Source organism: Ambystoma mexicanum, chromosome 8, assembly GCF_040938575.1.
Source record: "Ambystoma mexicanum isolate Mex_15411 chromosome 8, UKY_AmexF1_1, whole genome shotgun sequence".
Taxonomy (NCBI): domain Eukaryota; kingdom Metazoa; phylum Chordata; class Amphibia; order Caudata; family Ambystomatidae; genus Ambystoma; species Ambystoma mexicanum.
In genome coordinates this window covers 645,830,370-645,843,779 of record NC_090929.1, presented here as the reverse complement: position 1 = coordinate 645,843,779, position 13,410 = coordinate 645,830,370, and the positions used below count along the sequence as shown (strand labels likewise).

The following is a 13,410-nucleotide window of genomic DNA, read 5'->3' as shown; positions in this document are numbered from 1 at the left end:
AGCCAGCTGGCACCACTTTCTTCTAACCAAAGGTACTGTAAACTAAGGGGTTGCTTACTTGTCATGCAGCCGTGTAGGAGTCTCGAGAGGATAGCTCAGGGGGCAACGTGCCCGCCTTGGAAGCAAGATGACACAGAGCAACACAGGTTCGATCCCCGGGTCCATGCTTAGAAACCTCTGGGTATTAAGAGCATTATAAATAACCTAACATATCATACATAAGCTCTGGGACAAGGAAGAGGGACGTGAAGGTAATTCTGGGCCCAATAACTGATTTTGGAGTTTGGGGTAGGTGGTAGGAGGGAGAGGGGATCTGTGGGGGGCAGGATTGTGCGATAAACCATAATGGTTGTCCATGTCCAGGCTAACCAGGCATGATATGTGTTATTAGTGGCTAGAGAGGCATGTTGGTGCAGCCAGTCTAGTCATTCCTCAGGTGAAAGCGTGATTACAGAAATTGGCCAAGGCTGGAGCGAGGGTGTCAATATGGTCCTTGATGGTTTTGGAGGAGCAGGGAAGCACTTGTTTGGACGACACTTTCATAGATCAGACTTGTTTAGAAACCTTGTCAGGTGTTGTCAGAGAGAAAGTGGAGAAAGGAGGAGGAGAAGTACAGATGGCCAAAGGGGGGCCGGGAGAGGAGGAGGAAGAGGAGATAGAGGACAGAATGTCCTGAGTTTTAGCAGAGAAGTGAGTGGCAGAGCCATACAGAAGGCCTGGGAGGGCACAGGAGAGGTAGAGACCGCAACAGGATTGACCAGTTCCTTGCCGATTTTAAAGAGTTTGGCCATGTTGTTAGAGGCTGCAGAGACCCGGGCTTGAATGTGTGCTCTTCTTGATGAGTGTTATTGCTTTGACTGGCATTTTGGTGCAACCAGTCTAGGTATGTCTAAATGTGACCTGCCATGCTTTACTGCAATGTTATTACGTGTCTACACTGGTCTACATTGTGCAGCCAGTGGGACATGTTTTCAATGTGGAATGGCATTTTTAATAGCAAAGCATTAATGTTCCTGTGCAGTATTGGTGACTTACATGTATTGGATTGGTGTTACCCTAAAAAACAATTGCAAACACTCTGGCTGTCAGAAAGTGTGCTGTATATTGCATTTAAACACTTATTTATATCTTGCTCTTAGTAAAGTGTGCGGTTTACCCCTTCAGCAGCACGTTTGTGCGTATTGTGCAAGCGTGATAATCTAGGCCGGCCCAGAGTGCAGCACGACCCATGATTTTTTGCCGAGTTGGAGGGGGCCCCCTTAGCATGGCTCGCAGCGGGGCCCCCACATTTTGTGTTATACCACTGGGAGTTGAAACACTGAATCCGCACTGAACAGCTACAAATCCTACTTTGTTAGCAAGTGGCTGATGTGGAGACACCTGTGTTAAAGGGCAACAAGGGAATAGTAACATGAAGGAACAGAAGTGAGCAAAAGCCAATAATGTGAACATTCTAATTGTCAGAAAAATAAAATGCATTTAAAATTAAAACAAATTATTGTAACATGAGATGTGTGTGTTTTCTCTATGTTTATGGTAGTGTACTACGTTTCTCACTTTTGAGAGCTATCCACACCGTTTGTGGCGTGCGCTTGCTTTTTTCCTGATTATTTTGAGGGGAGTCAGCTTGTTTCGGGCTTGTTTCGGAAGGAGATGCAGCTTGTTTTTTCCTTCCGACCTGTAAACACTGGACTCCACCACCACACCAGCAGCAATGGCGGCGGCCGAGATTCCAGCGTGGGTCGGGGAATCAAAACGCATGAACACCAAAATAAGGTAAGCAAGGGATGGATGCCCTTCTAGGCTTGCTTCATTTAGAGGCATTTCGCTGCGCATGTTTTCGATTAGGACGCATACAATGTTTGATTTACGAGGAAGACGACCTGCCTCCCACGCCCCCTCCCCAAAAACAGCATTGTCTGAAAGGCGCGCGTTGGCTAAAAGCTTGAGTACAATGTGAATTACATAAAGCGACTCCCTGCACGTGAGCCGCGTTTGTTTTTATGATGTGGAATGCAAAATTTAGGTGAATGGAGAATGGATACAAAATATCCCATGGGAAAGTGCGTGCAGGCCACGCTCGGCAGACATGAAGCTGCTTTACACTTTAAGCTGAAAAGTTCACCAATCCCAGTACATCCCTCGGGTGGCAAAGAGGATACTTTCCCAATGTTGCTGGGCCCCTCCAGACCCTGGCAAACCACGTAAAACCACTCCCCAAGGATCACTGTGAAATGCTTTGCGCTACTGTGTGTTTAATAAGTTTAAAGGTCTGCTAGGAGTGAAGCACACCTCCTCCAAGTGAAGCCACTGTAAACAGTCTGCGGGGCACACACATTTGTATTGGTATATGCTAGCCAATATTTATACTGCCTTCTCACCAGTGCTTTTACAGCGCCTGGACCAATTGTGCAAGGGGTGGCGTTTTGGGATTCCGCTGGGAATTTATATGCTGAAAGATTCGGAAGAAAAGAGGTCTGGAAACTTGATAGTTTAAACATTGCTCCCTGGGAATGCTGAATGCATGTTTTAATTTACAGTGTGCACAGAAAGACCTGCAAGACTGCACTAAGTGCATATTACTAGTGCCATTTCACATGTTTTTCACCAGTATGGAAATAGGGTCCTGGAACATTTCATGCACTGTTATAGAGAGCAGATGAGGGTAGCAGTCAGGGCTAAAATAGTCAACTCCCCAGGTCACCCAATAACCGTCGGCCCATGAAGCTCCCATCTACTCACATTTATCTATGTGCAAATCTGATGATGTGGAAGAGGCCGGGTTTAAAATGTGTTATTGGTGTGGCATAGATGACGTAAGCGGCAGTGCTGCTGAGATTGTCTACTTTGTTGCCGTTCTGATCTTCCTTATAAAATGTACCTCCATCTACTCTAGCAGTAATCCCTGTTCCACCAACCATATGGGTAAAAGATTCACTTGAAGGTACAGGGATTGTTATCTGCTCTGTTTCTGTATATTGCCCCGCTGCCCGTCCACCTCCCTCCCTGTGACCTGCTGTCTCTTCTGCTGTCTTGCTCTCTCTCCTGGTGGCTCCTTCTGCGACTCCTGCTGTCTCTTCTACTCTCTCTGTCTACCTGTGCATTGCTGTCTCTTCTGTATTGCTCTACCTCTCTTGGTAGCTTACCCTGTGAGTGACGCCTGCTGTCTCTTCTCCTCTCTCTCTCTGATGCCTGCTGTCTCCTCTGCTCTGTCTCTATCTCCCTGTGACCTGCTGTCTTGCTCCGTCTCTCCTGGTGGCTCCTTCTGTGGCTCCTGCTGTCTCTTCTACTCTCTCTCTCTGTCTTCCTGTCTCTTCTGTATTGCTCTACCTCTCCTGGTAGCTTACCCTGTGAGTGATGCCTGCTGTCTCATTTTACTTTTCATAAGTTGTATGCATAATGTTTTTTCTGCCAAACTGTCTCATCACACGACATTCCATCTTGTGTACAATTTTTTTGTAAACGATCATTACTGTGCGTGAGGTGGCTATCTGCCACAGTGATTGTGTACACGTCTTCGTGTAACTTGACTCGGATGCATCATATCATTTTTTTTGTGTGCATATTTCACCAGCTATGTGTTTTTTTTAAATCTTTTAATCACGGTTTATCTTCATGTAGTACCAGTTGAGTGATTGGATTGCAAAGTAGCAGGCAGCACTAAATCTTTCAGGATGTTTGTTTGCATGTATGAAGTAACGAGTGCCCAGATTACAGGATGTCATGTGAGTGCACTGCTTTCCCTATTTTGCCAATCACTGAAGCCTGAAAAGTAGATCCATGCAGGCTTGACATGTGGCCAGCTTTGCACCACACCTGCAGATGAAATGGCCTGCTGTTATCAGTTGAATGGTATCCACTACAGAGTGCAATTTCCTTTCTCACTTTGAGAACATTGAGACATATAATTACTAGCTCAGTGAGATAAGCACTGGCTGTAGCGATGTGTGTGATATTGTATGTATATTCGTTCTATATAACTATATAATGCGCTTAACACATCATTATCATTTGGCCTTGGACATCTACTTGAATTCACAGTGATTTGGTAATATGGGCCTATACACACTGATATTAATGATACATATGGTTATCCATTCTTGTATGAAATGTATATCATATTATGGTGATAGTGTAACCATAGTTTTCGTAGTGTATTTAGGAACAATGCTATGTGATGCCACTTCTGTTTTGTCAAGAGGTGAAAGGTCGAGTTTTATCGCTTCCCGTGACACAACAGTGTACAGCATTGTTGGTAGAAAGTTTATTATACACATTGCAATCTCTCTGAAGTTTCAAGGTAGTGGGAAGTGAGTTTGGAGTGTGTGATGTGGGTAGAAAGCCATTTCCTGACTGTTTTCTCATATGCAATACTAGAGATTGATCTTGCAGGTGCACACATTGTTTCGTAATTGATCTCTTGGGCCCCCCTCTTCTCACACCTCTCTCTCCCCTGTCACATCTGATGAGGTCTCTAGAGAAGTCCTGGTACCTGCTCACCCTGCCACGCACCCAAAACTGCCTCCGGGCCACCCCTTGCACTGGGATACCATACAGTTGCCCCCCCCCCCCCCCTCTTTTTCTTCGTGCACTTATCAGACATACCCTGTCTGCTGCCTTAACCCAGCCCTTGCCGGCTGCACTGCCACTGTTTATAGAAAAAAAAAATAATAAAGGCAACAATGTATCTGTTTCTACTCTGCTCCGCACTTCCCACCCCCGCCCCCCTCCATGCACTTCTCCCCTTTCCCTCTTCCATGCACTTGCGCGTTCTCAATGTCACTGGGCCTGGTAAGATTCTTGTTTTTGTTCCCCCGCACTCCTCTTGCTCAAATAGCATGCATTACTAGTTGCCATTTTTCATAAAGTTTATATCGGCGACTAGTTGAAATGAAACATCTGTTTTCAAATTTAGAAAACTAATTTGTGCCTTGCATTGGGTATTTAACATTTGGGTGTCTTTCAGACCACCGATACCGTTCAGTGCTTGGGAAGAGAGGAGTTGGAGTTTATTACTGACGACTTGCGTGGCAATGACAGGGGGCACATTTGTGCCTTTTTTGATACTGTAGAACTGGACCACGATGGAAAAGATGCGATTATGAAAAAGGATTACTCTGGAACAATTGTATTGTCGGGTGGTAAGTTATTGTGAGTCACTAGTTGATACTATGTCGGCCATCTGAATCTCTCGTAGCTTCTCAAGGTGTATTTCAATAATGCAAGAGGTATTTGTTAAGAATCATATAGGAATGGTTATGATTTGATTTGTGTAGCGCACCGCCACCATTATTACAGTCCACGTGCACCAGGACTTAAATGGGGCAGGAATAGCCCATTGTGAACAAAACGCTGAACATGAAGACATGAGCAGTGTCTTGAGGGGGGAGCATGGAATCGTCATTTGGAGATCAGGGACAACGGAAAAGGTTGATCGGCCCCCGATAGACAAAGATGACAATATGGTGGAAAGATTACATTGTAATCTTGGTAATTGTCATTAGAATGTATACTGTATTAAAATGTGTAATATTAATATTTGTGCTATTATTTCAACATACTGGGACACAGTGGATTCCCGTCAGCAGGTAGCAGTTGTGCACTGCTTGGAACTGGCCCTTCAGTGGATAAAGAGGAGACGGACGGGAGCCACAGAAAAAGTTTTCCCCGATCTAAGTCCCAACCCTGGTCCATCAAAAGCATCAGAGGTAAGTAAGTGCCATTAGAGTTAAACAAAAGTTGGTTTGTGCCCCTATGAAATAAATAAATGTTTTTTTCTCTATCCAAATACCATTAGTTGTAGGCTTCTGTGTGTCTCCACCCAAATCTGAAACCCTCCTCCCCAACATTCCTATGAGGCCATAGGGCTTCTAGACAAATGTCAAAAGGGTGGGAAAAGGTTGCTGAAATACTGTGGCTCATGTTTTCACCGGTTATCGTCCATCACTCATTATATGCCCACATGCAACATGTTCATTACTTAAGACCCGTTATGCTGCCAATGTCATATAGTGGTGTCCTAATTTTTAATTTTTTAGATAGTTATAAAAGCAAGCACATAGTTAAATTCCCATAGTTAGTTAAATATTCCCATAGGTTCCCCTAGGTAGTTAAATTCCCATAGGTATACGCGATCGACATTAGTTGGCCTGGGAGCCAAATGTAGCTCCAGGTAGGCATTGCCTGTATGGCTCCTTTACCAATGCACTGTACATGGGGAAACGTGACATTGGTCATTTCTTCACAATATACCAATTATGCAAATAAATGGGAAACAACCAAGGAATTGACATGCTTTGATCAGATTGACAGCTTTGAGAAATGTAGTATTTTTTTCATTTTTTGTGCACACAGAGAAAAATACCCCTTGTGACAGATGGGACATGCAGGTTTGCAGATGTGTTAGTGAACCCAGTGAAGTTGAGGGAGATTGTGGTAACTGCCAGAAAATTACACACTGGCAACCCAGCACGTTACCTACAGAATAAGCGGCTGGATCTTTTGTTCACAAAAGAAGAACTGATGGCAGCAAAGGGGAGGTTAACACTGGATCGTCATCGACAGGACGCTATACAAGGTACATAAATGGAATTACTAAAGCACATTCGAGGGCATACAGTAAAAATTGTCTGCTTTATTTCTCACAGCCATGTGTCAACCAAAAAGTACTTTGCTTGCTCTTTTCAAACTTCTTACACATGTTTTTTTTGCATTTCAGAATTTATCCATGTTAAATCCAGGGAAATTGGCTTTCCATTACTCTCTGCAGCTGAGTACAGAAAAGCCCTCCAAAACAAAATTGGGAACTACCGGATTAAGAAGAAGGAGCCAAACCTCATCTTTTCGACACAAGTGTAGTTCCCAATTCCCTTGCTCTTTGCCCTTGGCATGGACCGGGATCTAGGTCCCCTCTCACTCACTTGCTCCCTGGGCTGGGCCCCACCGGACTCACTTGCTCCCTGGGCTGGGCCCCACCGGACTCACTTGCTCCCTGGGCTGGGCCCCACCGGACTCACTTGCTCCCTGGGCTGGGCCCCAGCGGACTCACTTGCTCCCTGGGCTGGGCCCCACCGGACTCGTTTGCTCACTGGGCTGGGCCTGGACACTGGTGACTCCCTGGACTGGTTCTGTGTCCCCTCTCAACCTTGATCCCTGGGCTGGACCCCACCGGACTCACTTGCTCCCTGGGCTGGGCCCCACCGGACTCACTTGCTCCCTGGGCTGGGCCCCACCGGACTCACTTGCTCCCTGGGCTGGGCCCCACCGGACTCACTTGCTCCCTGGGCTGGGCCCCACCGGACTCACTTGCTCCCTGGGCTGGGCCTGGACACTGGTGACTCCCTGGACTGGTTCTGTGTCCCCTCTCAACCTTGATCCCTGGGCTGGACCCCACTGGACTCGCTTGCTCCCTGGGCTGGGCCTGGATACTCGTGTGACTTTCTGGACTGGTTCTGGGTCCTCTCACCCATTTTTTAATTGTAAAGCACCCATGTTTGGGATTGCTACAGTCATGTTTTTGTACTATGCACACAGTGTCCGATTGAATCTCTGCCTCTTTTTAATAAATATAGTGGGGGACAAAAATGTCGCTTCTTTTTAAATATAGTTAATATGCCATTACATGGTCTTGACTTTCATGGCCATTTTACCTAAATGACTGACCTAATAAGTCAAGTCATCACTATAGTTCTAAAAAACAATTCAAAATGCAACTCTCTAAAATGGGCAGCAGTTAAGCCACAGTGAGGCTTTTAAAGCCCAATTCAACAAGGTGCACCAAATGTGTTTTTTAAGCGTTTCTTTTCAGGATTATAGTAAACATTATTTTTGTTAAACTCCTAAATTTATTTCCAGCTCATAAACCGAAACAATGCCTATATTGTTAAAGGATATTTTTGGGATTGCTTTGTTTTTTTGATTTGTAAAGTATTATTTGGTGACTACATTAATTGCTTTTGGATTTCAAAAGGTTTATTTGGGGATTGCATTGCTTTTGGATCTCTACGAGGGTGCATTAAGCCAAAAGGAAGCCAGATGTAATCCGTTGCTTTTGTATTCATTTAGGGATGGCACTGCTTTTGGATTTTTATAGGATTGTTTGGGGATTGCATTGTTTTGGGATTTTTGCTGGATTGTTTGGGGATTGGATTTTTATAGGATTGTTTGGGGAGTGGATTGATTTTGGATTTGTAGTGGATTGTTTGGGGATTGGATTGCTTTTGGATTTTTATAGGATTGTTTGGGGAGTGGATTTTTAGTGGATTGGATTGCTTTTGGATTTTTAGTGGATTGTTTGGGGATTGGATTGTTTTTGGATTTTTAGTGGATTGTTTGGGGATTGGATTGTTTTTGGATTTTTAGTGGATTGTTTGGGGATTGGATTGTTTTTGGATTTTTAGTGGATTGTTTGGGGATTGGATTGTTTTTGGATTGTTTGGGGATTGGATTGCTTGGATTGTTTGGGGATTGCATTCCACTGAGGATTGCTAATTAACATATTTCAGGGTGCATGAAGCCAAAAAGAAGCCAAAAGCAATCCTCTGAGTACAGTGGGAGTTTCTGGAGTTAAAGTGGATTTAAAGAGGATTTAAATGTTTGGGAAAATCCAGTAGCAATCCACTTTCAATCCAGATTTTTTTGGTAGGGTCATTTATCGACCTCAGAAGGATGAAAGGCTGAGTTGAGGCGTTTAAGAACAGACTAAATCAGTGACTCGCCCCCTGAAGTGTGCCTGAAATAAACTATTAATGAGTCTAGCAATTATTGTATAGAATTCCAGAAAGGCAGATTATTTGGTATTCCTATTCTTTCTTATTTAGATTCAGTGCTGAAAGTGTTAGACTTGTGGCACTCCTGTTCTTATTTTTTTAAGGGGCCTGAACAAGAAAGCCAGCCACTCCAGAACTAAAGAGCCACATGGTGCTGGCCACAGCCCAAGAGCTTGCATTACAAAAAAAAAAAAAGAGGTCGCACAGGAGACCAGAGAGGTCGCAAGGGAGACTAGAGAGGTCGCAAGGGAGACCTCAGAGGTCCCAGTTGCGACCTCTGGTGACCCCTAAATGACGTCCCTGAAAAAGAGGGGGATGAAAAAGTGAGGGGGAAACTACAGAGACATCAGATCGAGAGAGATGACGGCAGAAAGACGATGAGAGAGAGCGAGCACTTCGCAAATGTGAAAGACCCTGCCCAACCTCCGGCCAAAAAGAACAAATAGGCAGCCCTCACGGGCAACCCTTAACAGACCTCAACAAAACCTCCTCAGGTGGAAGAAAGAAGTGCAGCTGCGAGCATTCCTATTAAGAGAAAACAAAAGGCGTTGGCTGGAAGGTGTAACATCGTTCTTTAGCCTGCCAAGCCATTACAGAAAGTGGAAAGCCCATATACAAATACGGCTATGTCCCACCCAAAAAGAGTCAATCCAGCCCAAACTGCTAGGCCACATACCTTCTGCACGAGACCCCAAACATCCCCAGACAAGTTAACATCCCCAGACATGTTACGACCTCATTGGGTGTTATCAGAGAGGAGTAGTTTGGGTCTGTAGACCCCGCAGGCTCTGAACCCACGTCTGGGCATTCCCATCCCACTCTGTGTGATTTAGACAAAATAAAGAGATGGCTGGAAGGTTTAGAATTAATATTAATCTCTGGCGCAGCAGTGGGCAACGGTCCAACGATTGTTCTTTAGCCTGTCAAGCCATTACAGAAAGGGGATAGACCATATGCAAATCAGGCTTTGCCCCACCCTAAAAGGTCACATCCCTTCTGCACGAGGCCACAGCATCCCCAGACATGAGTCGGCCTCATTAGGCAGCATTAGTGAGGAGTAGCTTCTAGCCATCAACTCTTTGTTTTGCTTTCTATTATGAGAAGGCACATTTTGGGCCAAGAGGCACTAGAGAGTCACGATATTGAGGAAACTAAGGCATAGTCGAGACAGCCCACAAACTACAGGAAAATGTGTCCACTCTGGTTCTGCATGTATATGCAAGCATCCCCACGCAGCATCATACTCCTGTTGGCTTTGCCATTAAAAATGCCATGCCACAATATGAAAACAATTTGAAACTGGCTGCACCAAAATTCCAGTCTAGCCACGTAATAACAATTACACTTATCATGCTCTCTTTATTATAGATGGCCAGTAAAAAAAATGCCATGCCATAGAAATAGCTAGACTGACTGCACAAAAATGTCAGTCTCACATACCGCTTTCATTTGTTTCCTAGGCTGTGGTGGCTGGTGATTTATTTAATTGGAGGGATGTAAATATTTCCCACAAATATGCTAGAGCAACCGAGAATAGCGTGGGAACCTGAACCGACCAAGAGATGCTTGGGGGGATTCTCCCCCATGGAACATTTTTTGAATAATGCGTTAAAATGGTGCATTATACAGCACACTTTTTGTGAAAAATTGTGTAAAAAGTCTGACATTTTGTAATTGGTTTTTTAGGGTAACTCTAATCCAAAAATACAATAGATGCAAGTCACCAACGGTGCACAAGAGCACTTCCCAAAGCATTTTCATGATGCCCTCTCCCACAATATATGCCAGTATAAAATCATTTTAACTCTGTCTGTGCCCATACAGTTCCTTGCTGCCTGCACCAACACGTCAGTATTTCAACATACTCATGTTTGCTTTGTGCATAATGCCACTAATGATACTATAAGAAAACATTTCTACGCTGGTTCTGCCAATACATGCAAGTATCCCCATGCAGCATCATACTCCTAATGGCTTTGGCAGTAAAAATACCATGCCGCAATAGGAAAACATGTTGAAACTCGCTGCACCAAAATCCCAGGCTATCCACGTAATAACACCTCATTCTTGCTTTATCACAGATGGCCAGTAAAAATTGTCATGCCAAAGTAAGAAATAGCTACACTGACTGCAACAAAATGTCACTCTAGCCATGTAATGACACTTATCATGCTTGCTTTATTAATGATGGCCAGTAAAAATGCCATCCCAAAGAAATAGCTAGACTGGCTGCACCAAAATGCAAGCACATTCATGTAATAACAATTAGCATGCTTGCTTCATCATAGATGCCCTGGAAAAAAGATGTCATGCCACAGTATGAAATGGCTAGCCTGGCTGATCCAAAATGCCAGTCTAACCAAGTAATAATACATATCATTTAAAAATAAAATATTGGGCATTGTGAGAAACCTGAGGGTATTGTGTTCTCACAACTACTCCCTATGGATCCTCTGCGGAGGTGGCCATGGAAAGGCCATCGCTCTTGGATCCCGACCCTGGGGGTAGACAAGTGAGGGAGGATCACCTGAGTGGAGGCAATGTCCCACTAACAAGAACAGGCAAGGTCAGGCACATGATTGAAGAGAGGATCCCTGCAATGCCCCTCTTGACACCCATAAGCATGACAGCCTGAAGATCCAGAAATGCAAGATGCCAGTCACTGTTTGGACAGCCCCCAAGAGGGCCAGTGACATCTACATATGCGAACAGATATTCTCTCAGACAACCATTCAAACCTTATCCAGCTGACATCTTCCTGGATACATGCACCCCAATGGTTATGGATGGAGGTGCCTCACTGGATATGATCGACTAATGACAAATATCTAACTGTGCTGACGTCATTATAGACACCACGACATAATAACGTGAGCCTTGAAGCAAATTCACATGCATGCACGAAGTTACATGGACACACATGTGCACACACAAAGAATATGCTTACACAGTTCTGTAAATAAAGGACAGATACATATACATATTGTCAAAAGCATTTATTATTTTCTCTTATTGCCAAATGCAGAAATATAGAAATACAAAGAAGCAAGAGATGCAGAGCAAGCTTGCAGCCGCTTATTGCAACTAACCATATGGAACTACAGGATGGTATAAGGAACCTGGAAGAGCCAAAATACTACTAACCTATAAGAAGAATAGCACAATGTAGACATGTAGCAATTATAGCATAACTATAGCAGAATTCCATAAAGCCACATGCCTCAGAATGAGAGGCGAAGAAAAGCAGAATTAGGCTGCATGAAGAACCAGGCCAGGGCTTGCAGCCAAGGTCAGAGACAAGCAAAGCCTTCCTATGCCTCAGAGACAAGGAGCTACCTGCAAAATAGCAGAATAAATCCTCACTAATTGCAGACCAGAAAGCTCGATTTTGAAGTCTTTACCCACGTGGTGCAGCCAAGCCGAACAATGGCAATTTACTCGTGGTGGGACGAGGAGCAGTTCCCAGCGAAGCAGACACAAAGTGATACATCTGTTGTTTTACAACGTTGCAACCCGGCAGGCACTGTCAAAGGCAAAGTGGTTATACTAATGGCAACAATGGGGACAAATAGGGCCTGATTCATGGAAGTGTTTTATAATGGCACAATCCCATAGGAAAACGTTCCATAAATCAGGCCCATAGTCTTTCTCATGGTTGTAGGTCAACTGGTCGAAAACGAAATGATCGAATGACCATTTGATCGAAGTCAAATGGCTGAAAAAAAAGGTTGATTTTTTTATTTATTTTTTTATTTTATGGGGGGTTCCCCCCGCAAACCCCCTTTTTCTTTATTAAAAATATTTTTTAACCAACCAAAACTAAAAGAAAATAAATAAATAAAAAAATTCGACCTTTTTTTTTCCGACCATTTGACTTCGATCAAATGGTCATTCGATCTTTTATTTTCGACCATTTAACCGGACAGCCTTTCTCATCACCCTAAGAAGGTGCACAGAGAGCTGAGAACAGAGCTGGGTCCCAGGAATGGGGAGACCAGCTCCAGCCAATCAGGGAAAACAAATCCAGGGGTGGATGGCAAAGGGCAGGCGCCAATGGTAATCATGCGACCCTGTAACAATGTAATAGATAGTTTCTGGCGAAGTTCAGCCAAGCAACCTGACATGAGAGGGCCATTTAGCTAACATCTATAGGCGCCGGCTATAGGTTGTACCACCCCAGCCACCCAATAATGCATGCTCTTGGGTTTTCGGGAAAGAGCCTGATTTGTGACATCAGACCTCGACAAAAGTCCCTGACACAGGCTCAGGTGCTGTGGTTGCTGGAGAATTCTGTTTTTCCTGTATAATCCCCGTTTGTTATGGAAAATGTAGGACAGCTCTAACTTGCCCTTGGCTGAGTCCGCCTTCTGTATACCGGGGTAGGGTTTATTGGGCCCTGGGTGGTCTGAATGTGTAGTGTGAATCCCAGTTCTCTCAGGTATACCTAATACAAGAAGAATTATCACCAACACCTGAAGCCTGTTAAGAAGCCAGCAAGGTATGAAATGTGGGGCCAGAAACACCGGGAAGCGAGCTGGGGTTGTGGGAAGGACTGTGAAAGTCAGGAATTCAGGAAGTCGAAGCAAGAAGCCTGGAGAGTCTGGAGGCAGACAGAGTGCCAGGACACTGACCCTGTGTGTAA

At 44.5% G+C, this 13,410-nt stretch overlaps 1 protein-coding gene across 1 annotated transcript; it reads left to right on the top strand.

Moving 5' to 3' along the window:
• Positions 1–1,648: 1,648 nt before the first annotated feature.
• LOC138472270 (uncharacterized) lies at positions 1,649–7,575 on the top strand. The gene is made up of 5 exons (XM_069610378.1): positions 1,649–1,776; positions 4,967–5,141; positions 5,572–5,708; positions 6,355–6,577; positions 6,719–7,575. Exons 1-5 carry the CDS (start codon positions 1,654–1,656, stop codon positions 6,856–6,858), a joined length of 798 nt encoding a protein of 265 aa, XP_069466479.1. The 5' UTR covers positions 1,649–1,653; the 3' UTR covers positions 6,859–7,575.
• Positions 7,576–13,410: the final 5,835 nt, after the last annotated feature.